At 51.4% G+C, this 25,666-nt stretch overlaps 1 protein-coding gene across 2 annotated transcripts in view; it reads right to left on the bottom strand.

Moving 5' to 3' along the window:
• TMEM94 (transmembrane protein 94) overlaps positions 1-25,666 on the bottom strand; it is a 149,901-nt gene that overhangs the window by 47,579 nt on the left and 76,656 nt on the right. Inside the window, exons 15-23 of one of the 2 annotated variants that reach the window (XM_075349644.1) lie at positions 23,232-23,526; positions 22,908-23,081; positions 22,689-22,791; positions 16,021-16,238; positions 15,699-15,874; positions 15,484-15,622; positions 7,771-7,886; positions 6,401-6,500; positions 3,823-3,931 (exon numbers count right to left, since the gene is read on the bottom strand). In XM_075349644.1, coding sequence (XP_075205759.1) covers positions 3,823-3,931; positions 6,401-6,500; positions 7,771-7,886; positions 15,484-15,622; positions 15,699-15,874; positions 16,021-16,238; positions 22,689-22,791; positions 22,908-23,081; positions 23,232-23,526 — 1,430 coding nt within the window. The remainder of the gene's footprint in view (positions 1-3,822; positions 3,932-6,400; positions 6,501-7,770; positions 7,887-15,483; positions 15,623-15,698; positions 15,875-16,020; positions 16,239-22,688; positions 22,792-22,907; positions 23,082-23,231; positions 23,527-25,666) is intronic. The other variant, XM_075349645.1, reaches the window with a different exon arrangement.

Genomic DNA, 25,666 nt, shown 5'->3' with positions numbered 1-25,666 from the left:
CTAAGATCTGAGTCACCCTCAGAGAAATCGATGGGATACATAGCCTCCGAGCCACCCGTGAGGGCATCCTCCTCATCTTGAGAGTCAGCTCTTGAGACAGAGCCGTGGGATGAGGAGGGGGAGGAAACTCTGCGCCTTCTCTTAGAAGGACGGGGTCTGGGACCTGATGATGAATCCTCTGTGAGCTCTGATGGACGGAGGTCAGAGGATAGGAATCCTCTGTCAAGAGTATTAGAGGCACCCTGTGAGGAGGGCTGATGCATATTAATCAAAGTCCTGGACAAAAGTCCCATGGACTCAGCAAATGACTGGGATATGGACCTAGAAAAGGACTCTACCCAGGCCGGGGGTTCAGCCACAGGTGCAGCAGCAGCCTGAGAGACCACTGGGGGGTGAGACTCCAGGCTGTGGCACCGCCAAGTTAGAGCAACCATCACAGTGTGGATAAGTGCTCGGCTCAGGCAGCAGGAGGTTACATGCAGTGCATACTGAATAAAGCTTTGGAGCCTTGCTCCTTGTGTGAGACATGCTGCTGGAGTGGGGGCTTTGCAGAGAATGAACCCCAGGGAGAATATACAGAGGTCCACAACCGGAGACCGGCTGTGGCTTACCAGACCGCTGGGCGTGGTGTTGTGTGCCCTCCAGATCCCGAAGCCCGGTCCCCCAGTGCACAGCACCTCAGCAGAGATGCAGAGTGCAGAATGTCTCCCAGAGCAGAGTGAACTCTGCGTGAGAAATGGCCGCCGGAGCGAGGAGAGGGGGCGGGACTAGGGGGCGTTCCTATAGGAGAGCGGGAACTGGAGGGCTATAGAGACCTGCAGGGGAGGAGGGACGCCCCAGCAGTGGGGAGTGTCCCTCCCCTGTGTAGAACGGCCGCTGGGAGGAGCCGAGCCTGTCCCTCTGCATGAGTGACATGCGAGGGCAGGAAAACGAAACTAGGCCTCCGGCGAAGCCGGGGGCCTAAATTTAAGCGGCGAGGCCGACAAGCAGGCACCATCGGCGCGGTTCTCAGGCAAAAGCTAGAGAACCCGCCGGAAAAGGCAAAATAATCATATACAGCATACTCTCCCCATACAATAAAGAACCGGGACCCCCAACACATAAACGTCTCAGGTACTTAGCTGCTGAGACGCAGGGCCAGGTCCCTGGGGATGAGTGCTCCGGTCCAACAGGATCCTCAAGGGGCTGTGGATGGAGACCGGACTCCTGCCAGGCATGGAGACCGTGCTGGCTCCCACTTCAAGCCAGAGCCCAGGAGGGATGGTGAAGGAGCGCGGCATGTAAGGCTCCAGCCTTGGAAATCAACCTTAACAACACCGCCGACACAGTGGGGTGAGAAGGGACATGCCGGGAGTCCAGACTTGGACCCACTTTTCTTCAAACTCTTTCCAAAAATCAAACAAATCAGATGAGAATGCATGTGTGGATGTATGCCTCCTGAACACAAAGCGATAAACTGGCTAGATCTGGTTCTCCAGGGGGTGTATAAGCTCAGAGGGAGGAGCTACACTTTTAAGTGTAGTACTTTGTGTGTCCTCCGGAGGCAGAAGCTAAACACCCATGGTCTGGGTCTCCCATAGGAACGATAAAGAAAAAAAAAATAAACCCCCAGAATTGTAAGTTTTTCCGTTGCTTCACAGCCCGAATAAAAATAAAATACAAAAACAATCAAAATACTTTATCTATGCCTAAATGGTATTGCTAAAAATGTCAACTCGCCAAGCAAAACGCAAGCCCTGTTCATCAATGGAAAAATAAAGTTTTGGGTTTTTGTTTTTTTTTTACTAAGTTCAAAATTTGTTTTTCACTTTTTTTTAAAAAAAAAAAGATCAAAATGACAAAGAATAAAAATGGATCCCAGCAAGAAGGAAATTCAGATGTGGGCAAGAACATATATATTTGTATGCATAAGAAGGTGCAGTGATACAGGGACAGAGGAGGAAATACAGTGACACAAAACAATAAGGAAGATGGAGAGAGACAAACAATACACAAGTGTCTATGGGAGAAAGTAAACACAGCTGACACTTCCAGGAACAATGAATAAGGACATACATCCCACTGGATGGCATTAGCTTAAGGGGTGCTTCACACACAGCGAGATCGCTACTGAGATCGCTGCTGAGTCACGGTTTTTGTGACCTCATTAACGATCTCGCTGTGTGTGACACTGAGCAGCGATCTGGCCCCTGCTGTGAGATCGCTGCTCGTTACACACAGCCCTGGTTCGTTTTTTTATTGTTGCTCTCCCGCTGATAAGCACACATCGCTGTGTGTGACAGCGAGAGAGCAACAATCCTGAATGTGCAGGGAGCAGGAGCCGGCGTCTGACAGCCTGCGGTAAGCTGTAACCAAGGTAAACTTCGTTACCAGCCTCCGCAGCTCTCACGCTGCCAGTGCCGGCTCCTGCTCCCTGCACACACTAAGCTAAGCGATGTGCGCTGGTAACTAATGTAAACATCGGGTAACCATACCCGATGTTTACCTTAGTTACCAGTGTCCGCAGCTTCCAGACGCCGGCTCCGTGCAAGCGCAGCGTCGCTTGCACATCGCTGCTGGCTGGGGCTGGTCACTGGTCGCTGGTGAGATCTGCCTGTTTGACAGCTCACCAGCGACCATGTAGCGATGCAGCAGCGATCCTGACCAGGTCAGATCGCTGGTCGGATCGCTGCTGCATCACTAAAGTGTGAAGGTACCCTAAGGCCCAGTCACACTAAACAACTTACCAGCGATCCCAACAATGATCCAACCTGATAGGGATCGCTGGTAAGTTGCTAGGAGGTTGCTGGTGAGATGTCACACTGCGACGCTCCAGCGATCCCACCAACCTGACCTGGCAGGGATCGCTGGAGCGTGGCTACACGAGTTGCTGGTGAGCTCACCAGCAACCAGTGACCAGCCCCCAGCCAGCAGCGCCGCGTGGAAGCGATGCTACGCTTGGTAACTAAGGTAAATATCGGGTAACCAACCCGATATTTACCTTGGTTACCAGCGCACACTGCTTAGCGCTGGCTCCCTGCTCTCCTAGCTACAGTACACATGGGGTTAATTACCCAATGTGTACTGCAGCTACATGTGCAGAGAGCAGGGAGCCGCGCACACTGCTTAGCGCTGGCTCCCTGCTCTCCTAGCTACAGTACACATGGGGTTAATTACCCAATGTGTACTGCAGCTACATGTGCAGAGAGCAGGGAGCCGCGCACACTGCTTAGCGCTGACTCTCTGCTCTCCTAGCTACAGTACACATGGGGTTAATTACCCGATGTGTACTGCAGCTACATGTGCAGAGAGCAGGAGCCGGCACTGACAGCGTGAGAGCCGAGGAGGCTGGTAACGAAGATAAATATCGGGTAACCAAGGACAGGGCTTCTTGGTTGCCCGATGTTTACCGTGGTTACCAGAGTCCGCAGAAGCCGGCTCCTGCTGCCTGCACATTTAGTTGTTGATCTGTCGCTGTCACACACAGCGATGTGTGCTTCACAGCGGGAGAGCAACAACTAAAAAATGGCCCAGGACATTCCGCAACAACCAACGACCTCACAGCAGGGGCCAGGTTGTTGCTGGATGTCACACACAGCAACATCGCTAGCAACATCGCTGCTACGTCACAATAGTTGTTCGTTAGCAGCGATGTTGCTAGCGATGTTGTTTAGTGTGACTGGGCCTTTAGGGGCAGGCTGTATCAACATACTTTGCACAGACAAAGGCATGGGTCAATGACACAATGAAAAGACAGTACAGATATAGACTGCTAAAAGTATTGATTGTTGTAAACTTTGTCACATCAAACAAGACAAGGGAAAAAAAAAACAAGCTGCTGACCTGATATCACTTTGTAAGAACAAACCACTATTCCTGATGCTTGCAGAGCTTCCCATACAGCAGGTCACCTCCCCATACTCCTGCATGATCTGGATCATTTCACACATAGCTAGGAAACAAAGAAGAGTGAAAACACTGAATTAGGGTTAGGGTATGTGCAGTTTTGTGCTGTCACTCAAAAACGCACTTGCTGATCGAAAGACGCACCTTGTGCCAGAAAACGCATTGAAAAAAGTATGCATTTTTTTGCACGTTTCCCGTGCTTTTTTACCCATGCAAGATTTCTTTAGTAAATACTAAGCCAGCCAGATACCCGGGGTCAACGAGTTTTATCGGCTTTAAAAAAAAAAAAAAAAAAATATCTCTGTTCTGCACTGGAATTTGATAGCGGGTGTCTGGGTGCCGGTCCCCATATAAGTCTATGGGGACCAGAATCCAACGCTTAAAAATAGTAGGAATAGGGGGATTGGAGCAAGCGTGTTATACTTACTGAGTCTACGGCACGACGGTAACTGCTCCCGTAGCTTTTCATTCTACTTCCGAAGCCGCTTATTATCCTCATGCATATTCACTGCTTTCCCTGCCCACTGGCATCTGTGATTGGTTGCAGTCAGACAGCGCTCTCACACCGAGTGAGAGGTTATCTGAACGCTCCATTAGAAGCGACAATCCCAGAACTTTACCTGGCTCATTCCGATTGTCCAGGTGCGGTGGCAATCGGGGTAATAAGGGGTTAATGACAGCTCCCAGCTGCCACTAAGCTCTAGATTAGTAATCGGGAGAGTCTATGAGAACCACCAATTACTAATCTGTAAGTGAAAAGAAATAAACACAAACACCAGAAAATCCTTTATTTGAAATAAAAGACAAAAGGGCACCCTCTTTAACCCCTTTATTAACTACAAAAATACCCCTGAAGGTCCAACGTAATCCACATGAGGTCCCATGATGATCCCGGGTCTGCTATATCTGGAGTGATAGAGAGCTGCCATAGAACATGACTGCATGCTGTGAGCTTCAGGCACAGAATGAGCAGCAGCAATCAGCAGTGACATCACTCAGGCTAGTTGCGGTCACAGCTGGAGGTTCCTGCAGGTAACTTGACCTCAGTTGTCTTCATTAAACTCAGTGACCTCACTTCAGGTCCCCTAAGGTCAAGTTAACTATGGACACAGGTCGAGGCCCGTGGGAACCTCCAGCTGTGACGTCACCGCTCATCGCTGCGGCGAAGACATTCTCAGCCTGAAGTTACAGCGTGCGGTCATGTTCTATGGCCGCTTGCTGTCACCTTAGATGTAGCAGAGCCATAATCTTCGTGGGATCTCGTGTGGATTATGTCAGAGCTTTAGGAGTATTTTTGCAGTTAATAAAAGGGTGAAATAGAGTGCCCTTTTGTTGCAAATAAAGGATTTTTTTGGTGTTTGCGTTTATTAATTTTCACTTACAGATTAGTAATGGGGGGGGGGGGGGTCTCCTAGATGCCCCCCATTACTAATCTAGGGCTTAGTTACAGCTGTGAGCTGCAATTAACCCCTTATTACCCCAATTGCCACTACACAAATCGGGAAGAGCAGGGTAAAGTTCTGGGATTGCTGCATCGAATAGATGCAGCAATCCTGGGCGGCTGCAGGCTACTATTTTTGCGCTGGGGGGCCAAATAATCATGTGTCTCCCCAGCCTGAGAATGCCAACACCCAGATGTTAGGCTTTATCTTGGCTGGGTATCAAAATTGAAGGGGAACGCACACCGGTTTTTAAAATTATTTATTTAAATTAAAAAAAAAAAAAAAGCTGCATGCGGTTCCTCTTCATTTGACACACAGCGAAGCTAAGCGCACAGCTGGGGGCTGCAGCCTGTAGCCGTATGCTTTATCTGTGCTGGGTGTCATAATACGGGGGGACTTCACAACAAATTTATTTAAAATGTATTTCTTTTTTTCCCACGATAGACCAGAAGACAGAGTCTGTGATAGTAAGCAGTCAGACATGCTGCCACTCAGGGTGGCGCCGCGATTTGACTGCCAACAATCACAGATACCAAAGGGCGTGGAAGCCTTGAATATGCATGAGGCTAATCAGCTGCCACGGAACTAGAATGAGAGGCCGCGGAAGCAGTTACAGTCGCGTTAGAGACTTCGTAATTAGAACGCGCTTGCTCCAATTACCCTATCCCTTCTACCACTATTTTTAAGTGCCCGATTCTGGCCCCCATAGACTTATATGGGGATCGGGATCCAGCCAGATACCCAGGATAAATTCCGGGAAGAAGTTTTCTTTTTTAACTCGATTAGACCCGCCGGATCCTGGGTATCTGCGAGTCCTCCCATCACTACTAAAAACACTGGTCAAAAATGCACAAAGAATTTACATGCTGCAGTTCTGTGGTCACCATAAAACTGCAGCCAAAAAAAGCAACGTGCGCATAGCAAAACTGAAATCTCATACACTTTGTTGGGGGAAGGAAACTTATGCAGTTTTGTACCACAAACTGCACCCAAAAACGAGGCAAAAAAACGCAGCATGCGCGTGGGGCCTAATACTCCCTTTCTGTCACTTTCATGTGTAATACGTTACTCACTTTCTGGGGTGCAGTCAGTAAAGAGTGGGACCAGGAGGGGGACGTTATCAATATTCTGCAGATGAGGTCTAACTTGATGGATTCCACGAGGAAGCTTTGCCTATAGCAGGGAAAGAAGGTATTATGATCACAGGGAAAAACTGGTGATTGCAGTCTATAAGCATGGTATCTCACAATGATGGGTTTATGGGTTTAAAAGGAATTTGATACTCTTTTTGAGCTTTTTAGCTATTAATATGTGCAGACAGGTTGTATACAGCTGAAATTAGCCATACCACTATGCTCCTGGATGATGGCTTGTTCAGTAAATATCTTTTCTAGCTTTGATCTACAAGGCTATGGGGCGTGCGCTACATGGAAGATAAGACTGCCTCCGGTCTTCATCATACAAGATTTCTTCTACTCGTTTCTCTTTAGTGTCCAGGTGACATCAGGTGAGCAGCCCAAAATCCCGCTCCTGTGTATTCTGCCTGCCATGTCTCCTCGGCACTGTTTCGCCCTTTGGTGGTTTCTAATACGGCATTAAAACTCTGGTGCCTGCGCACAACAAAATTGAAGACAGTGCCCACAGAAGGGCGGAACAGTGCAGGAAAGAAATGGCAAGCAGAATGCGCACGCACAGTATCTCCGGCACCTGACATTACAGGGACACTGAAGAGAAGGGGAGGAATCCTGTATAATGAACACTGGAGGCAGGCTTATCTTCCGGGCAGATTATCATTAGAGGCTACTTGGCCTGCTACCAGGTAATGAAGCATATTCATGAGCTGTCAACAACCCCACCCACATTACTGATTGTTAACTTTGTGTACACGCTACATAGGCAGAAAGCGCCAATCAGTGGTGTGGGCAGGGTTATAGAGCTCAGCATTCAAATAACTTGTAGATCTGCAGCAGAGAAAATAGCAATTTTATTGAAATAACAGCAAATAGCCCAGTAAGTGACATCGCTGGAATCAGGGTCTCTGTCTCTACATTATGCTGCTCTCAAATGGGGTAGCAAAAAACCTGCTGAGAGATTCCCTTTAAGAAAACCTCTTGGTATGTTTGGTAGCACTTATATAATTAGATGGGATCTTTTCATCTGCCCTGGTTTCTTTTTGGCTGCATCTGTGTCATCACATTGATATTGCATTGTGATTTCTCCACAGCAGAGCCGCTGAGCTCAGTGAATGACCTTAGAGCTGTTGATGTAACATCAGAGCTGCAAACAGAGACTGAAGAAGTGGTGGATAGTCGGCATTGGCCCCAGGAAGGATAGTGAATAGGTTTTTTTTATGTATATACCTACTACAGCCTATGCAAGTTTTCTGAAACGGGAAAATCCCTTTAAAATGCCACTCAATGAACATACCCCTAATTATTCTTACCCGGTTGGAATCTTCAAAAAAGCTGGGGACATCACTATCAGTAGGCTGGAAGCTAATCATATCAGAGTGCCCCTCATCATCCATGAGAAGAAGACCTTCCGCATCCTCCCGGGACGCTATCAAGTGGAAAAAAAAGTAAAGAAGAGTAAAAATGAGCTGTACCTTGACTAATGCATGATTGGACTACTAAAGTAAGAGTGCCTAGTGGCAACATCGTAAATATAAGTGGAAAAGTGATCTAGAACATAAGATAAATGAAGGGAATTTTGTTACTTACCGTAAATTCCTTTTCTTCTAGCTCTTATTGGGAGACCCAGACGATTGGGGTATAGCTACTGCCCTCCGGAGGCCACACAAAGCACTACACTAAAAAGTGCAAGGCCCCTCCCCTTCTGGCTATACCCCCCCGTGTATCACGGGTTCTCCAGTTTTAGTGCCAAAGCAAGAAGGAGGAAGCCAATAACTGGTTTAAACAAATTAACTCCGAATAACGTCGGAGAACTGAAAAACCGTTCAACATGAACAACATGTGTACCCGCAAACAACAAAAAAATCCCGAAGGACAACAGGGCGGGTGCTGGGTCTCCCAATAAGAGCTAGAAGAAAAGGAATTTACGGTAAGTAACAAAATTCCCTTCTTCTTCAGCGCTCTATTGGGAGACCCAGACGATTGGGACGTCCAAAAGCTGTCCCTGGGTGGGTAAAGAAATACCTCATGTTAGAGCTGCAAAACAGCCCTCCCCTACGGGGGTGTCACTGCCGCCTGCAGGACTCTTCTACCTAAGCTGGCATCCGCCGAAGCATAGGTATGCACCTGATAATGCTTGGTGAAAGTGTGCAGACTCGACCAGGTAGCTGCCTGGCACACTTGTTGAGCCGAAGCCTGGTGTCGTAACGCCCAGGACGCACCCACGGCTCTGGTTGAGTGGGCTTTCAGCCCTGAAGGAACCGGAAGCCCCGCAGAACGGTAGGCCTCTAGAATTGGTTCTTTGATCCATCGAGCCAGGGTGGCTTTAGAAGCCTGCAACCCCTTGCGCGGACCAGCGACAAGGACAAAAAGTGCATCGGAACGGCGCATGGGCGCCGTGCGGGAAATGTAGATTCTGAGTGCTCTCACCAGATCTAGCAAACGTAAGTCCTTTTCATACCGGTGAACCGGATGAGGACAAAAGGAAGGCAAGGATATATCCTGATTAAGATGAAACGAGGATACGACCTTAGGGAGAAACTCCGGAATGGGGCGCAGCACTACCTTGTCCTGGTGGAACACCAGGAAGGGAGCCTTGGATGACAGAGCTGCCAGCTCCGACACTCGCCGAAGCGATGTGATCGCAACAAGAAACGCCACTTTCTGTGACAGGCGAGAAAAGGAAACTTCCTTCAGAGGCTCGAAAGGCGGCTTCTGGAGAGCAACTAGTACCCTGTTCAGATCCCATGGATCTAACGGCCGCCTGTACGGGGGCACAATATGACAGACCCCCTGCAGGAACGTGCGCACCTTAGGAAGACGTGCTAGACGCTTCTGAAAAAACACGGATAGTGCCGAGACTTGCCCTTTAAGGGAGCTGAGCGACAAGCCCTTTTCTAACCCCGATTGCAGGAAAGAAAGAAAAGTGGGCAATGCAAATGGCCAGGGAGACACTCCCTGAGCGGAACACCAGGATAAGAAAATCTTCCACGTTGTGTGGTAGATCTTAGCAGAAGTCGACTTTCTAGCCTGTCTCATTGTGGCTACAACTCCTTGGGATAATCCTGCAGACGCTAGGATCCAGGACTCAATGGCCACACAGTCAGGTTCAGGGCCGCAGAATTCTGATGGAAAAACGGCCCTTGGGACAGTAAGTCTGGTCGGTCTGGAAGTGACCACGGTCGGCCGACCGTGAGATGCCACAGATCCGGATACCACGATCTCCTCGGCCAGTCTGGGGCGACGAGTATGACGCGGCTGCAATCGGATCTGATCTTGCGTAAGACTCTGGGCAAGAGTGCCAGAGGCGGGAATACGTATGGGAGCCGGAACTGCGACCAATCTTGTACTAAGGCGTCTGCCGCCAGAGCTCTTTGATCGCGCGACCTCGCCATAAATGCCGGGACCTTGTTGTTGTGCCGGGACGCCATTAGGTCGACGTCCGGTACTCCCCAGCGGCGACAGATTTCCTGAAACGCGTCCGGGTGAAGGGACCATTCCCCTGCGTCCATGCCCTGGCGACTGAGGAAGTCTGCTTCCCAGTTTTCGACGCCTGGGATGTGAACCGCGGATATGGTGGATGCTGTGTCTTCCACCCACATTAGAATGCGCCGGACTTCTTGGAAGGCTTGGCGACTGCGCGTCCCTCCTTGGTGGTTGATGTATGCCACCGCTGTGGAGTTGTCCGACTGGATTCGGATCTGCTTTCCTTCCAGCCACTGTTGGAAGGCTAGTAGGGCAAGATACACTGCCCTGATTTCCAGAACATTGATCTGAAGGGTGGACTCCTGCGGAGTCCACGTTCCCTGAGCCCTGTGGTGGAGAAAAACTGCTCCCCACCCTGACAGACTCGCATCTGTCGTGACCACTGCCCAGGACGGGGGCAGGAAGGATCTTCCCTGAGACAATGAGGTGGGAAGGAGCCACCATTGTAGAGAGTCCTTGGCCGTCTGGGAGAGGGAGACTTTCCTGTCTAGTGACGTTGACTTTCCGTCCCATTGGCGGAGAATGTCCCATTGAAGTGGGCGCAGATGAAACTGCGCAAAGGGAACTGCTTCCATGGCTGCCACCATCTTCCCTAGGAAGTGCATGAGGCGCCGCAAGGGGTGCGACTGACCCTGAAGGAGAGATTGCACCCCTGTTTGAAGTGATCGCTGTTTGTTCAGCGGAAGCTTCACTATCGCTGCTAGAGTATGGAACTCCATGCCAAGATACGTGAGTGATTGGGTCGGTGACAGGATCGACTTTGGAAAGTTGATGATCCATCCGAAAGACTGTAGAGTCTCCAGCGTAGCATTCAGGCTGAGTTGGCATGCCTCTTGAGAGGGTGCCTTGACCAGTAGATCGTCTAGGTAAGGGATCACCGAGTGTCCCTGAGAGTGCAAGACTGCTACCACTGCCGCCATGACCTTGGTGAAGACCCGTGGGGCTGTCGCCAGACCGAATGGCAGAGCTACGAACTGAAGATGGTCGTCTCCTATCACAAAACGTAGAAAACGTTGATGTTCTGTAGCAATTGGCACGTGGAGATAAGCATCTTTGATGTCTATTGAGGCAAGGAAGTCTCCTCGAGACATTGAGGCAATGACAGAACGTAGGGTTTCCATCCGGAACCGCCTGGCGTGCACATGTTTGTTGAGCAGTTTTAGGTCCAGAACAGGACGGAATGAGCCGTCCTTTTTTGGAACCACAAAGAGATTGGAGTAAAACCCTCGACCCTGTTCCTGAGGAGGGACAGGGATCACTACTCCTTCCGCTCTTAGGGAGTCCACCGCCTGCAGCAGGGCATCTGCTCGGTCTGGATGTGGGGAGGTTCTGAAGAACCGAGCTGGAGGACGAGAACTGAACTCGATTCTGTACCCGCGAGACAAAATGTTTGTCACCCACCGGTCTTTGACCTGTGACATCCAAATGTCGGAAAAGCGGGAGAGCCTGCCCCCGACCGGAGATGCGGGGGGGGGGGCTGGAAGTCATGAGGTAGCCGCTTTAGAAGCGGTTCCTCCATTTGCTTTCTTGGGGCGTGCGTGAGCCCGCCAGGAATCTGAGACTCTTTGCGTCCTCTGAGTCCCTTTGGACGAGGAGAATTGTGTCTTGCCCGAACCTCGAAAGGACTGAAACCTCTGCTGCCATTTTTTCTGCTGAGGTTTGCTTGATCTGGGCTGGGGTAAGGAAGAGTCTTTACCCTTGGACTGTTTAATGATGTCAGCCAATGGCTCGCCAAACAGTCTATCTCTAGATAAAGGCAAGCTGGTTAAACATTTTTTGGAACCAGCATCTGCTTTCCAGTCCTTTAACCACAAGGCTCTGCGCAAAACTACCGAATTGGCGGACGCCATTGAGGTGCGGCTGGTAGATTCTAGGACCGCATTAATAGCGTAAGACGCAAACGCAGACATCTGCGAGGTAAGGGACGCCACTTTCGGCACCGCTGGATGTATGATAGCATCCACTTTTGCTAAACCAGCTGAAATAGCTTGGAGTGCCCATACGGCTGCGAATGCTGGAGCAAACGACGCGCCGATAGCTTCATAGACAGATTTTAACCAAAGGTCCATCTGTCTGTCATTGGCATCCTTAAGTGAAGCGCCATCCTCCACTGCAACTATGGATCTAGCTGCAAGTTTGGAAATCGGGGGGTCTACTTTTGGACACTGGGTCCAGCGCTTGACCACATCAGGGGGGAAAGGAAAACGTGTATCCTTAGAACGTTTAGAGAAACGCCTTTCTGGATGAGCGTCGTGTTTCTGGATTGACTCTCTGAAGTCAGAGTGATCCAAGAAAGCACTCAATTTACGCTTGGGATAGAGGAAACGAAACTTCTCCTGCTCTGCAGCTGCCTCCTCTGCAGAAGGAGCTGGGGGAGAAATATCCAACAGTCTATTGATGGCTGAGATAAGCTCGTTTACCATGGCGTCCCCATCCGGGGTATCCAGATTGAGAGGGGTTCCAGGATAAGACTCCTGATCACTCTCTTCAGACGCATCACAGGGCGACTGATTGCGCTGAGACCCTGAGCAGTGTGATGACGTTGAGGGTCTTTCCCAGCGAGCTCGCTTAGGGTGGCTGGGGCTATCATCTGAGTCATAATACTCAGCCTGGGAAGCCGGGGACCCCCTTGCAGTCTGGATCAAATCCAACTGAGGGGGATTAGAGGACAGAGACCTCGCCGTGTCCATAGACTGAGCCCCAGTCATGGATTGCAAAGTTTCAAGGATTTTTGCCATAGTCACAGACATTCCGTCAGCAAAAACTGCAAAGTCTGTCCCTGACACCGGGGCAGGACTTACAAGCGTCTCAGCCTGGGTCACTACCCCTCCGGACTCCGGCTGGCGAAGCAGCACCGGATCTGAGCATTGCACACAATGGGGGTCTTTGGAACCTGCTGGTAGAGCAGCCCCACATGCAGCACACGCAGTGTACACAGCCCTAGCCTTGGCAGCCTTGCGTTTTGTGGATGACATGTTGCTGCCTCCTCAGAGCGATCTGGGGTATCCAGCCAGGAAGCGACCTCACAGTGCAAGAAATAAATAAATATATATATCTGGTGACACAGTACACCAATACACACTGAGGCACTAGAGGGGCCAGCTGAAATGCCGCTTACCGCCCGCTTAAGAGCGGGTGTGTGGTTTCCAGAAGCCCCCTAGTCCAGGTCTCCCAGAGCCTTGCGTCCTTCCTCCAGCCAGACTGCATGTAATGGCTGCCGGCGTCCTGGGAGAGGAGGGGGGGCGGGCCCTGGGCGTTCCTGACTAAGAGCGGGAAGCCTGCTTCCCTCTGTGCCTAGTGAGAGGGCTGGAGCATGTAAATCAGGCTCCAGCCCTCGTCGCTGCTGCGAAACAGCGTCTCTCCCCTACCCTGATTGACAGGGTGGGGGCGGGAACGAAGCGGTGCTAGGCCGCAAAAGCCGGGGACTGGATTTATAAACGCCGCCGCCGTAAAAGCGCGGTCGGCGTGTCCCCGGCGCACTACAAGTCACAGCAGCGCCGCCGGTCCAGTGGGGGTCGGCGCTGCGTTCCCACAACACAAAAGTCCCCCAGTAAACTGCAGGAACACCAACTCAATCGTTACGGTCCCCGGCGCACTACAACACCCAGCCAGCCCGGAGTGTGTCTGTGCCTGCCGGGGACACAGAGTACCTGTATGATGCAGGGCCATGTCCCTGAATGTACTCCTGCTCCATATCCATCAGGTTCAACTGGGTCTGTGGATGGAGCCCGGCGTCAGAGCTTTGAGGCCGGCAGGATCCCACTTCCACAGAGCCCTACAAGGGGATGTGGAAGGAAAACAGCATGTGGGGCTCCAGCCCCTGTACCAGCAATAGGTACCTCAACCTTACAACACCATCCACGGGTGAGAAGGGAGCATGCTGGGGGCCCTATATGGGCCCTCTTTTCTTCCATCCGAAATAGTCAGCAGCTACTGCTGACTAAAATCTGTGGAGCTATGCGTGGATGTCTGACCTCCTTCGCACAAAGCTTGAAAACTGGAGAACCCGTGATACACGGGGGGGTATAGCCAGAAGGGGAGGGGCCTTGCACTTTTTAGTGTAGTGCTTTGTGTGGCCTCCGGAGGGCAGTAGCTATACCCCAATCGTCTGGGTCTCCCAATAGAGCGCTGAAGAAATGATGTATACGATGTCGCAGAAAATTAACCTAAGCTGGGGTCAGGGCTGTACATTGGGTAGGGTAGCACTGTCTTGGGTGCAGGGCCTTCACTCCCTTGCCCAGTCTACGTTTGGAGATATCTTAGGCATGCTGGTAAAGGAACATCAGGGCTAAATAGGAAGGAAAATAAGAAAACGGCACTATGTAACATGATGCCATATTAAGTTCCCTCAAACAAGAGGAGGAAAAGGGGGCACTTGTACCTCTTTATTAGATTCAAAGTTTGGAGACAAAACTTTGAGGGAAATTAATGAAATATCTGCCCAAGGCCAAGCAATGTGTTTCAATGCTCCAAACTGCTGTACTTAAATTTGCCTATGTAATGTTAAGGCCACCTCACACTAAGCAACATCGCTAGCAACATCGCTGCTAACGAACAACTTTTGTGATGTAGCAGCGATGTTGCTAGCGATGTTGCGGTGTGTGACATCCAGCAACAACCTGGCCCCTGCTGTGAGGTCGTTGGTTGTTGCTGAATGTCCTGGGCCATTTTTTAGTTGTTGCTCTCCCGCTGTGAAGCACACATCGCTGTGTGTGACAGCGAGACAGCAACAACTAAATGTGCAGGCAGCAGGAGCCGGCTTCTGTGGACGCTGGTAACCAGGGTAAACATCAGGTAACCAAGAAGCCCTTACCTTGGTTACCCGATATTTACCTTCGCTACCAGCGTCCGCCGCTCTCACACTGCCAGTGCCGGCTCCCTGCTCTCTGCACACGTAGCCACAGTACACACCGGGTAATTAACCAGATGTGTACTGTGGCTAGGAATGCAGGGAGAAGGGAGCCGGCACTGGCAGTGTGAGAGCGGCGGACGCTGGTAACGAAGGTAAATATCGGGTAACCAAGGTAAGGGCTTCTTGGTTACCCGATGTTTACCATGGTTACCAGTGTCCGCAGAAGCCGGCTCCTGCTGCATACACACGTAGCAGAGTACACATCGGGTAATTAACCCGATGTGTACTGTGGCTAGGAGTGCAGGGAGCCAGCGCTAAGCGGTGTGCGATGGTAACCAAAGTAAATATCGGGTTGGTTACCCGATATTTACCTTAGTTACCAAGCGCAGCATCGCTTCCAAGCGGCGCTGGGGGCTGGTCACTGGTTGCTGGTGAGATCTGCCTGTGTGACTGCTCACCAGCAACCCGTGTAGCGACGCTCCAGCGATCCCTGCCAGGTCAGGTTGCTGGTGGGATCGCTGGAGCGTCGCTTAGTGTGACATCTTACCAGCGACCTCCTAGCAACTTACCAGCGATCCCTATCAGGTTGTATCGTTGTTGGGATCGCTGGTAAGTTGTTTAGTGTGACTGGGCCTTTATCTTTAAGGTGAAAATGGGACTCATGAAAAACACTTAAATGGTTTCTAACCCTGATGGAGATCATCTCTCAAAGAGCCAGCATGGCTGGGGCTGGATGGGGGAACCTCAGATCCTGGCCCATCGCCATTTGGAGTTAGGGAAATGTGGCAGTTCCATCCAGTCTCAAGACCCATTTTCTCAGCAAACACCTGGATAAAGAGATGGGATTGGCTAAAAGTGTAACATTTTACCAAAAGTAAACAGTAATAAAAATGATTCCTTCACCTTGCTTCTCAGCTCATCCTCCATTGAGAAATAGACAAAACGGATGCAGGCATTCACTAAGCCGTCAATTAGGCGGACAATGTCCAGACGAGCCTGATACTGTGATGAAACCATCCCCATGAAGATCTGACCGCTCATCGCTTGGGTAAAATCCTCTGTCACCTCCCCGATACCTTCTGTGTTGAATGAGGATAATATGTAGACAATAAGAGAACAAGATGGGCAAGGCTAAGTTAACATGAAAGCTTCTGAAGCAAAGTTACCAAGAAATAAGTAGCTCAAGCATAGCGCTCTATTAACGAGTCAGTAATGGGACACTCACCATCAGAACTCCAGCTGTCGTGCCGGCCAGTGTGCTTCATAGGAGTAATCCCACCAATGTCACACGGCCCCGAGACGGAGCTGTGCCCAAGACTGTGCTGCATTTCTATGCACTTGCCATGTAGCTGAGGTGACAACGAATAGTGCATTGGTTTGTAGGAGAAAGCCGAGCAGTAGCCAGACAAGCATGCCCTTTGGTAGAAGTCCAGCACTTTCTTCCTGAAGTTAGAAGGAAAGCATAAAAGTCAGGAAGAAGGGCACAACATACCGTATTTTTCGCTTTATAAGACGCACTTTTCCTCCCAAAAATTTCGGAGGCAAATGGGGGGTGCGTCTTATAATCCGAATATAGCGGTACCTGGGGGTCCTGTGTGTGCGGCGATTGGGCGGCCGGGTGCCTGTGGCTGCGTGCAAGCGGCCGGGTACCTGTGGCTGCGTGCGGACGGCAGCCGGGTGCTGTGTGCCGGCAGCAGCCGGGTGCTGTGTGCAGGCAGCAGTCGGGTGCACGTGCGGGCGGCAGGCGGCTGCCGCCCTCACACAGGCACCCGGCTGCCGCCCGCACGCACGCAAGCACAGGTACCCTGCCGCTTGCACGCAGGGTGGGCGGGCAGCCTTCTGGCTTCCACTCTGTGCGTGCGGGGCAGGCGGCTGTGCAGCAAGTTACCCAGTTTGTCCGCGGTCCCACTTTCAAATGATGGCGCCGATGAGAGCTCCATCTGCGCACGCGCTGTTCCGGGAGTCAGTGCGTGCGCAGATGGAGCCCTGGGATGAGAGCTCCATCTGCGCATGCGCCGCTCCGGGCGCCATCACTTGAATCAGGACCGCGGACACACTGGGAAAACACCGCATCGGTTTGCTCCACCACTGAGCCGTCACCACCGCTGCCACCACTGAGCCGTCGCCGCCGCTGCCACCACTGAGCCATCGCCGCCGCTGCCACCACTGAGCCGTCACCGCCGCTGCCACCACCACTGAGCCGTCACCGCCGCTGCCACCACTGAGCCGTCACAGCCGCTGCCACCACTGAGCCGTCACCGCCGGTGCCACCACTGAGCCGTCACCGCCGCTGTCACCACTGAGCCATTACCGCCGCTGCTACCACTGAGCCACCATTTAAACCGGGACCGCGGACACTCTCACTGCACCGGCCTGCTGCACGACTCACCCGCCGCCGCTGCTGCCGCCACCACGGATGCCACCGCACCTGCCACCACAGACCCCGCAGCTCCTGCCACCACCGCGCCTGCCACCATGGACCCGCCGCGCCTGCCAGCACAACCTGTGCCTCCTGTGACCCGCTTCACCACTACTGATGCCCCCCCTCCGGTAAGAGAACACCGGAGTATAAGATGGACCCCATTTTTCTTTTTTTTACCTTTTTTATGTCTAAATTTGGGGTGCGTCTTATAATCCGGTGCGTCTTATAAAGCGAAAAATACGGTAATTTCTATTTAATATTATTTATTTAGATAGCCGTGCGAGGGCTTCTATTTTTGTGGGATTAGTTGTACTTTTTAATTTCACCATCAATTTTATCATATGATGCAATGATAACCTGAAAAAAAATTCCAAGTATGGCAAAATAGCAAAAAAAGTGAAATTCTGTGTCCCTCTGTTCCGGACACATGCTGGAGGTACAGCTTGGAGAGTGGCACGTTTACACATAATTGATGGCCGTGTCCAGGAGTGCAACGCTTCTGGAGGATGTGTTTCATCTACATAACCAGCTGTCACTTAAGCAGGTTGAAGCCTCTAGGAAGTTGGCGTTGCTCTCTCTGGGAGACAATTCATTGGCAGGTTTCAATAGGGGCCTTTTGAGACATTTGCTTAGAGCAGCTAGGAATTTGATTCCTAGACGTTGGAGACAAGCTGAAGCCCAATCTAAGTTGGATCTGGTAGCAGATCTTAATGATATATGCAGGATGGAGACTCTGGTAGTTCAAGTGGTGGGAAATACAGAAAAGACTAATGAGGTGTGGACACCATGGATTGTCTTCCAAGAGTCCTCGGAGGTGGGCCTCTGGTTGCGTCAGTAGTAGAGAGGTGTAGTGGGTGTGTGGGGGAGGTAAGAGGAGACGTCGGACCAAGTGAGCATAACCCCTTTTCCCCTTCCTCTTCTTGGGGTTCCACTCTTGCCCATACAATACCTTTTATTTTCTGCTTCTTATTCCTTTCTCTTTAGATTTTCCGGATTTTTAAACTTTCTCTCTGCCGGTTTCTTTCCTTTGGTTCTTTAAAACCGCGTTTTCAATAATTGAACTGAAATACGGTCAGGGTCGGTCAGGTTATTTACTTATTATAAAGTGTATTAGAAGTGTTATTTGTAAATCTGCAATATTATATGACAAAGAATGTGTGTCATTTGACTGTTCTTGGTTTCAATAAAAAACTGATTTTCCCAAAAGTGAAAATCTGCAAGAGCTTTTTTTTTTTTTTGTTTGTTTTTTAATTCCAGAGTTCATTTTACCATAAAACTTAACTGGCCGTATGATTCTCCAGGTCTACAATTATGTAAGACTGGAAGGTGGCCCGATTCTAACGCATCGGGTGTTCTAGAATTTATTGTATAGTTAATGTATGTTTTTTGTTATATATATCAATGTTGTTGTGTGTAGTTGCCAGTGTTTGTGTAGGGCACTGTAAATGTTCTGGGTGTTGTCTGGGTGGGGGTGTGTGTAAGAGCGGTGTTGTATGTGTGTTGCATTGTGTGTGTTGCGTTGTTTGTGGAGCGCTGTGTGTCTATAGCGTTCTGTGTGTGTGGTGCTGTGTGTGTTGCGTGGTCTGTGTGGGTGTGGAGTGCGTGTGTGTGTTTTGGGGGAGGTATGTTTTGTGCAGTGTGTGTGTTGCGCGGTATGTGCGTATATTTGTGTATGCCGCGGTGTTTGTGTGTTGGGTGTGTGTGCGGCGTTGTCTGTGTAGGGCGGTGTTTGTGGTTCCCAGTGTGTGTGTCGTGTGTTGTGCGGTGCGCGTGTGGCGCTGTGTGTGTGTTTTGGGGGGAGGGTGTGCACCCCCATCGTGCTCCATCCCCCATGCTGCGCACCCCCCATCGTGCTCCATCCCCCATGCTGCGCACCCCCCATCGTGCTCCATCCCCCATGCTGCGCACCCCCCATCGTGCTCCATCCCCCATGCTGCGCACCCCCATCGTGCTCCATCCCCCATGCTGCGCACTCCCATCGTGCTCCATCCCCCATGCTGCGCACTCCCCATCGTGCTCGATCCCCCATGCTGCGCACTCCCCATCGTGCTCCATCCCCCATGCTGCGCACCCCCCATCGTGCTCCATCCCCCATGCTGCGCACCCCCCTATCGTGTTCCATCCCCCATGCTGCTCACTCCCCATCGTGCTCCATCCCCCATGCTGCGCACTCCCCATCGTGCTCCATCCCCCATGCTGCGCACTCCCCATCGTGCTCCATCCCCCATGCTGCGCACCCCCCATCGTACTCCATCTCCCATGCTGCGCACCCCCCATTGTGCTCGATCCCCCATGCTGCGCACCCCCCATCGTGCTCCATCCCCCATTCTGCGCACTCCCCATCGTGCTCCACAGTCACACATCAGACAGTATACACGCACACATCTGATCGCATACACTCACACCCCACTTCTCCCTGTGCCCTCCGGTGGGCGGTCCCAGCAGCTGTGCTGCACGCCGTGCTCCTCTGCCGACACTCACAGATCCGATCACATACACGCACACACCCGATCGCATACACGCACACACCCGATCGCATACACGCACACACACACTGACGATATCGCACATACGTGCTCACACACTCACAACATCCGGAGATACCACATGCTTCCGGCCATGTGATCCTCCGGCAGGTCCTGGAAGGTCACTGCACGCACATTATCGCCGCCGAGAAGTAAGCGATATCACTGGATGTTGTTGTGTGTGGATGCGATCTGATGTGTGTGTGTGTGTGTGTGTGTGTGTGTGTGTGTGTGTGTGTGTGTGTGTGTGTTCCGCCGCTGCAGGACCTTGATGCGCTCACCTGCTCCCGGTCGGCGTCTGGTGAGTATGACTGCGGGGTCTTCTTTCTTCTGTCTTCTCTCTTCTGGGGGTGCCCGCTGCCTATAATGAAGTGTCTTGCAGTGTCTTTAACTCTTTCACCGCTGCATGACACTTCATTATTGACCGCAGCGTATGCCGGCTCCCTGCACATGTGTACCGGGAGCCGGTGTACGCTGGAGCGGGGCTGAGCGGGCGAGGCGTCAGCGTATGCCGGCTCCCTGCACATGTGTACCAGGAGCCGGTGTACGCTGGAGCGGGGCTGAGCGGGCGAGGCGTCAGCGTATGCCGGCTCCCTGCACATGTGTACCGGGAGCCGGTGTACGCTGGAGCGGGCGATGCGTGCGGAGGTCCGGGGCGAGCGGCTAATCCATGTGAGGGGGCGGAGCCAGGCCGAGCCCAGAGCGGCTAATCCATGTGGTGGGCGGGGCAAGGCCGAGGCAAGCGGCCAATCCGTGGGGGGAAGGCGGGGCCACTTTTAAGTGTCACTTAAAAGGAAAAGTGCCAACCTGACGGTCAGTGGAATCCTTAAGAGAGGTGCCATCAGCCACTGATACCACGGTCCGGGCTGAAAGTCTAGACACCAGGGGGTCTACCTTTGGTGAATGAGCCCACTCCTTGACCACCTCAGGTGGAAAGGGAAAACGGTCATCAGAACCACGCTTTGGGAAGCGTTTGTCAGGACAGGCCCTAGGCTTGGTCACAGCGGCCTGAAAACTGGAGTGGTTAAAGAACACACTCTTTGTCCTCTTAGGCAAGGTAAACTGGTGCTTTTCTGCCAGAGAGGGTTGCTCCTCTGATACTGGCGGATTGAGGTCCAGTACAGAATTAATGGACGCAATCAAATCACTAACATCTGAGTCACTTTCGGACAGATCAATGGGGCACATGGAGGTAGCATCCGAGCCCCCTGTAAAGGCATCCTCCTCGTCCTGTGAGTCAGCCTCTCAAACAGAGCCGCGGGGCGAGGAAGGGGAGGGAGCCCTACGTCTCCTCTTAGGAGGACGGGGCCTGGGACCAGATGAAGAATCCTCTGTGAGCTCCTCTGAGAGAGCCCTAGCAGCAGAGGCACCCTGTGAGGGGGGCTGATGCATGCTCAGCAAAGTCCTGGACAGCTGTCCCATGGAGTCGGCAAAAGACTGGGAGATAGACCTGGTTAAGGATTCTACCCAAGCCGGGGGTTCAGCCACAGGAGCAGGAGCAGCCTGAGAGACCACTGGGGGTGAGACTCCAGGCCGAGGCACCGCCAGGTTAGAGCAGGCATCACAATGTGGAAATGTGCTCGGATCCGGCAGCACGAGCTTACATGCAGTGCATACTGAATATAGCTTTGGAGCCTTGCTCCTCGTGTGAGACATGCTGCTGAAGTGGGGGCTCTGCTAGAGTGACCCCCAGAGAGTATATACAGAGGCCCACAACCAGAGGTTGTGGCTTACCAGACCGCTGGAGCGGTGTTGTGTGCCCTCCAGATCCCAAAGCCCGGACCCCCAAGCACCTCAGCAGGGATGCTGCAGCCAGTGATGATCGCAAAGAAAAACGCTGATAAAATGGCGCCAGAGCGAGGAGAGGGGGCGGGACCAACTCTGAGAGCGGGATCTGGAGGGCCAAAGAGACTTACAGGGGAGGAGACATGTACTCAGTGAGGAGTGTCTCTCCCCTGTGCAAAACGGCCGCTGGGCGGAGCCGCACTGTCCCTCTGCATGAATGACATGCGAGGGCAGTGAAACCGAAAGTAGGCCTCCGGCGAAGCCGGGGCTTAAATTTGAGCGGTGCGGCCGGCGTGCAGGCACCATCGGCGCGGTTCTCAGGCGAAAGCCAGAGAACCGGCAGGAAATGTCAGAAAACTCACTCAGCACACTCTCCCACCATAATAAAGTACAGGGACCCCCAGAATATAAACGTCTCAGGTACTTAGCTTGCTGAGACGCAGGGCCAGGTCCCTGGGGATGAGTGCTCCGTCCAGCAGGATCCTGAAGGGCTGCGGATGGAGACCGGTCTCCTGCCAGGCATGGAGACCGTGCTGGCTCCCACTTCAAGCCAGAGCCCGAGGGATGGTGAAGGAGCGCGGCATGTAAGGCTCCAGCCTTGGAATCAACCTTAACAGCACCGCCGACACAGTGGGGTGAGAAGGGACATGCCGGGGGTCCAGGCTTGGACCCGCTTTTCTTCAAACTCTTTCCAAAAATGAAAAAAATCAGATGAGAATGCATGTGTGGATGTATGCCTCCTGAACACAAAGCAATGAACTGGCTAGATCTGGTTTCTCCAGGGGGTGTATAAGCTCAGAGGGAGGAGCTACACTTTTGAGTGTAGTACTTTGTGTGTCCTCCGGAGGCAGAAACTATACACCCAATGTCTGGGTCTCCCATAGGAACGATAAAGAAACCCTCGTTCGTCAGGTGCAATGATCTTTTGGTTTTCACAAAAGATCCTCTGAGCAGTATATTAACCTGAGTAAATTGGCAGCATATGCCATTACAGAGAGTGCAGTGAACATTGTTAAGCATGGTCTGCCTGTGTAAAAAGGCAAATCCAATGACCACTGATCGGTAAATATTTACCAATCGATGGTCGTTTAATGCTGCAAAATCAAGTAATGTCAACCCACATTTACGCTCCTAAGAAAAAAGTAATGTTATGTATCGTACCTGTCCGACCCAGAGAGGGGGTAAATATCAGCTCCGTCCCAGAAATCTGTACAGGCTTCAAGGATAATGTCAGCTGTTCCATGGGACAGCATCTGCTCTGTGTCTGGGAGGTACAGGAGGAAGACAATAAGGTGGAATGCATGTATGAGCACACCTTCATATGCTAACAGTCAGAGAAATGTATGAGACATGACTGGTATGGAAAGAAAAGGTACATACTAGTAGTTACATCTCGGACAAAAAGGCTGATCATGTGACTAAGGGGTGGTTTACGTTTGGCACCAGTTGGAAGCTTGGAAAGTAACGTCTCCTTTACAGGCTCCTCACTTGGAAGGTGATAGAGAGCGACATGGTTTTGGAGTTTAAACAGGTCCTTAGCTCCTGGGGTGAAACCTAAATATAAGGAAAGAAGAGGCAGTTATCAATTGATGTGTTTAAAAGTAAAAAAATTGGAAATTAGTTCATAAAAGAGGAGCACAGCAAAGAAAATGAAGAAAAAACAAAACATACAAGAAGGAAAAATGATCATCTATCAAACTGTACCTATGAGCCTTGAAAAGTCACAAAGTCCCCAAGGAATGTGTCCAGGAAGCACAGAGCTATGGGTTTCTTGAAGAGCGATATGGCGCAGATGATCTGAGAAGCGGGAAAGTGTTGTAGACACCCCTGGATTACAGAGGTTCAGCAACACATTAAGTCCTAAGGGTTTTAAGGAGCTAAGATGGAGCTGCCAGTTGGCCTCATCAAACTGGATACTCTGAGGGTTTTGCTGATCTTGTGACAGCCGAAGCATTTCTAAGTGACAGTCACAAACGTAATCGTCCACCTCGCTGCTTAACTGTACAAAAAAAGAGATAAAAAGTGATAAATCCATTAAACATGTTCACTAAAAGTAAAATATCAGATCAAGGGTTCAAAAAAGAGAATTTTGTTTACTTACCGTAAATTCTTTTTCTTATAGTTCCGTATTGGGAGACCCAGACCATGGGTGTTTAGCTTCTGCCTCCGGAGGACACACAAAGTACTACACTAAAAAGTGTAGCTCCTCCCTCTGAGCTTATACACGCCCTGGAGAACCAGATCTAGCCAGTTTAGTGCAAAAGCTGAAGGAGAATAGCCACTCACAAGTAGAACCGAGCAAGAACCGGAACAACCGGAGACTCTGTCCACGACAACAGCCAGTGATAACACACGGAACAAGAAAATTGCCAAGAGGCAACAGGGAGGGAGCTGGGTCTCCCAAAACGGAACTATAAGAAAAAGAATTTACGGTAAGTAAACAAAAAAGAGAATTTTGTTTACATACCGTAAATTCTTTTTCTTATAGTTCCGACATGGGAGACCCAGACCATGGGTGTATAGCTTCTACCTCCGGAGGACACACAAAGTACTACACTAAAAAGTGTAGCTCCTCCCTCCGAGCATATACACCCCCTGGATGACCATATCGAGCCAGTTTAGTGCAAAAGCTGAAGGAGGACATCCACCCACAAGTAGAGATAGAGTAAAACCCGGAATAACCGGAACCTCTGTCTACAACAACAGCCGGTGAAAACACACGGAACAAGAACTGCCAACAGGCAACAGGGAGGGTGCTGGGTCTCCCATGTCGGAACTATAAGAAAAAGAATTTACGGTAAGTAAACAAAATTCTCTTTTTCTTCATCGTTCCTTATGGGAGACCCAGACCATGGGACGTCTCAAAGCAGTCCATGGGTGGGAAATAAACAGAAACTGAGAAGTAGGCAAAACCTAACTTCACAAATGGGCGACAGCCGCCTGAAGGATGCGTCTGCCCAAGCTCGCATCTGCCGAAGCATGAGCATGCACTTGGTAGTGCTTCGAAAAGGTGTGCAGACTAGACCAAGTGGCAGCCTGATCGACCTGCTGAGCCGTAGCCTGGTGCCTGAAAGCCCAAGAGGCACCGACAGCTCTGGTCGAGTGCGCCTTAATCCCCGGCGGGGGAGGCACCTGAGTACATTGGTAGGCATCGGATATGGCCGACCTAATCCAACGAGCTAGGGTCGGTTTAGAAGCCGAGAGACCCTTGCGCTGACCTGTGGTCAGCACAAAAAGAGAGGTGCACCGCCTAAGAGCAGCGGTGCGTGACACATAGATCCGGAGCGCCCGCACCAGATCCAGAGTATGCAACGCTTTCTCAAAGCGATGCACAGGGGCCGGACAAAGGGAAGGCAATGAAATGTCCTGGTTAAGGTGGAATGGAGACACCACCTTAGGGAGAAAGTCCGGAGTCGGACGGAGAACCACCTTGTCTTGGTGAAAAACCAAAAAGGGTGACTCCGAAGAGAGCGCAGCCAAATCAGAGACTCTCCTGAGAGAAGTTATGGCCACTAGAAAGACCACTTTCTGTGAAAGTCGAAACAAAGACACCTCCCTAAGAGGCTCAAAGGGGGGTTTCTGTAAGGCCGTGAAGACCAGATTAAGGTCCCAGGGATCCAAAGGCCGCCGATAAGGAGGAATGATGTGAGATGCGCCCTGCATGAAGGTGCACACCTGGGCCAGTCGGGCGATACGCCGCTGGAACAACACTGACAGAGCCGAGACCTGTCCCTTGAGGGAATTGAGGGATAATCCTAGCTGCAGACCGGACTGTAGAAAGGACAGGATGGTCGGCAAGGAAAAAGGCCAAGGAGCATGGCCGGAAGAGCGACACCAGGACAGGAAAATTCTCCAAGTCCTGTGGTAAATCCTGGCCGAGGAAGCCTTCCGAGCCTGAGTCATAGTGGAATGACCTCGGAAGGAATGCCTGAAGCCGTCAGGATCCAGGACTCAAGAGCCACGCCGTCAATCTGAGAGTCGCAGAATTCTGGCGGAAAAACGGACCTTGTGAGAGAAGGTCTGGGCAATCCGGGAGATGCCACGGCACCTCTACGGACAGACGGAGCAGGTCTGGGTACCAAGCTCGCCTGGGCCAGTCTGGAGCAATGATTATGACCCGACGGCCCTCCATTCTGATC

Source organism: Anomaloglossus baeobatrachus, chromosome 5 (genome assembly GCF_048569485.1).
Source record: "Anomaloglossus baeobatrachus isolate aAnoBae1 chromosome 5, aAnoBae1.hap1, whole genome shotgun sequence".
Lineage (NCBI taxonomy): Eukaryota > Metazoa > Chordata > Amphibia > Anura > Aromobatidae > Anomaloglossus > Anomaloglossus baeobatrachus.
The sequence above is the reverse complement of the archived record's forward strand: the minus strand, read 5'-3'. Positions and strand labels throughout refer to the sequence as shown.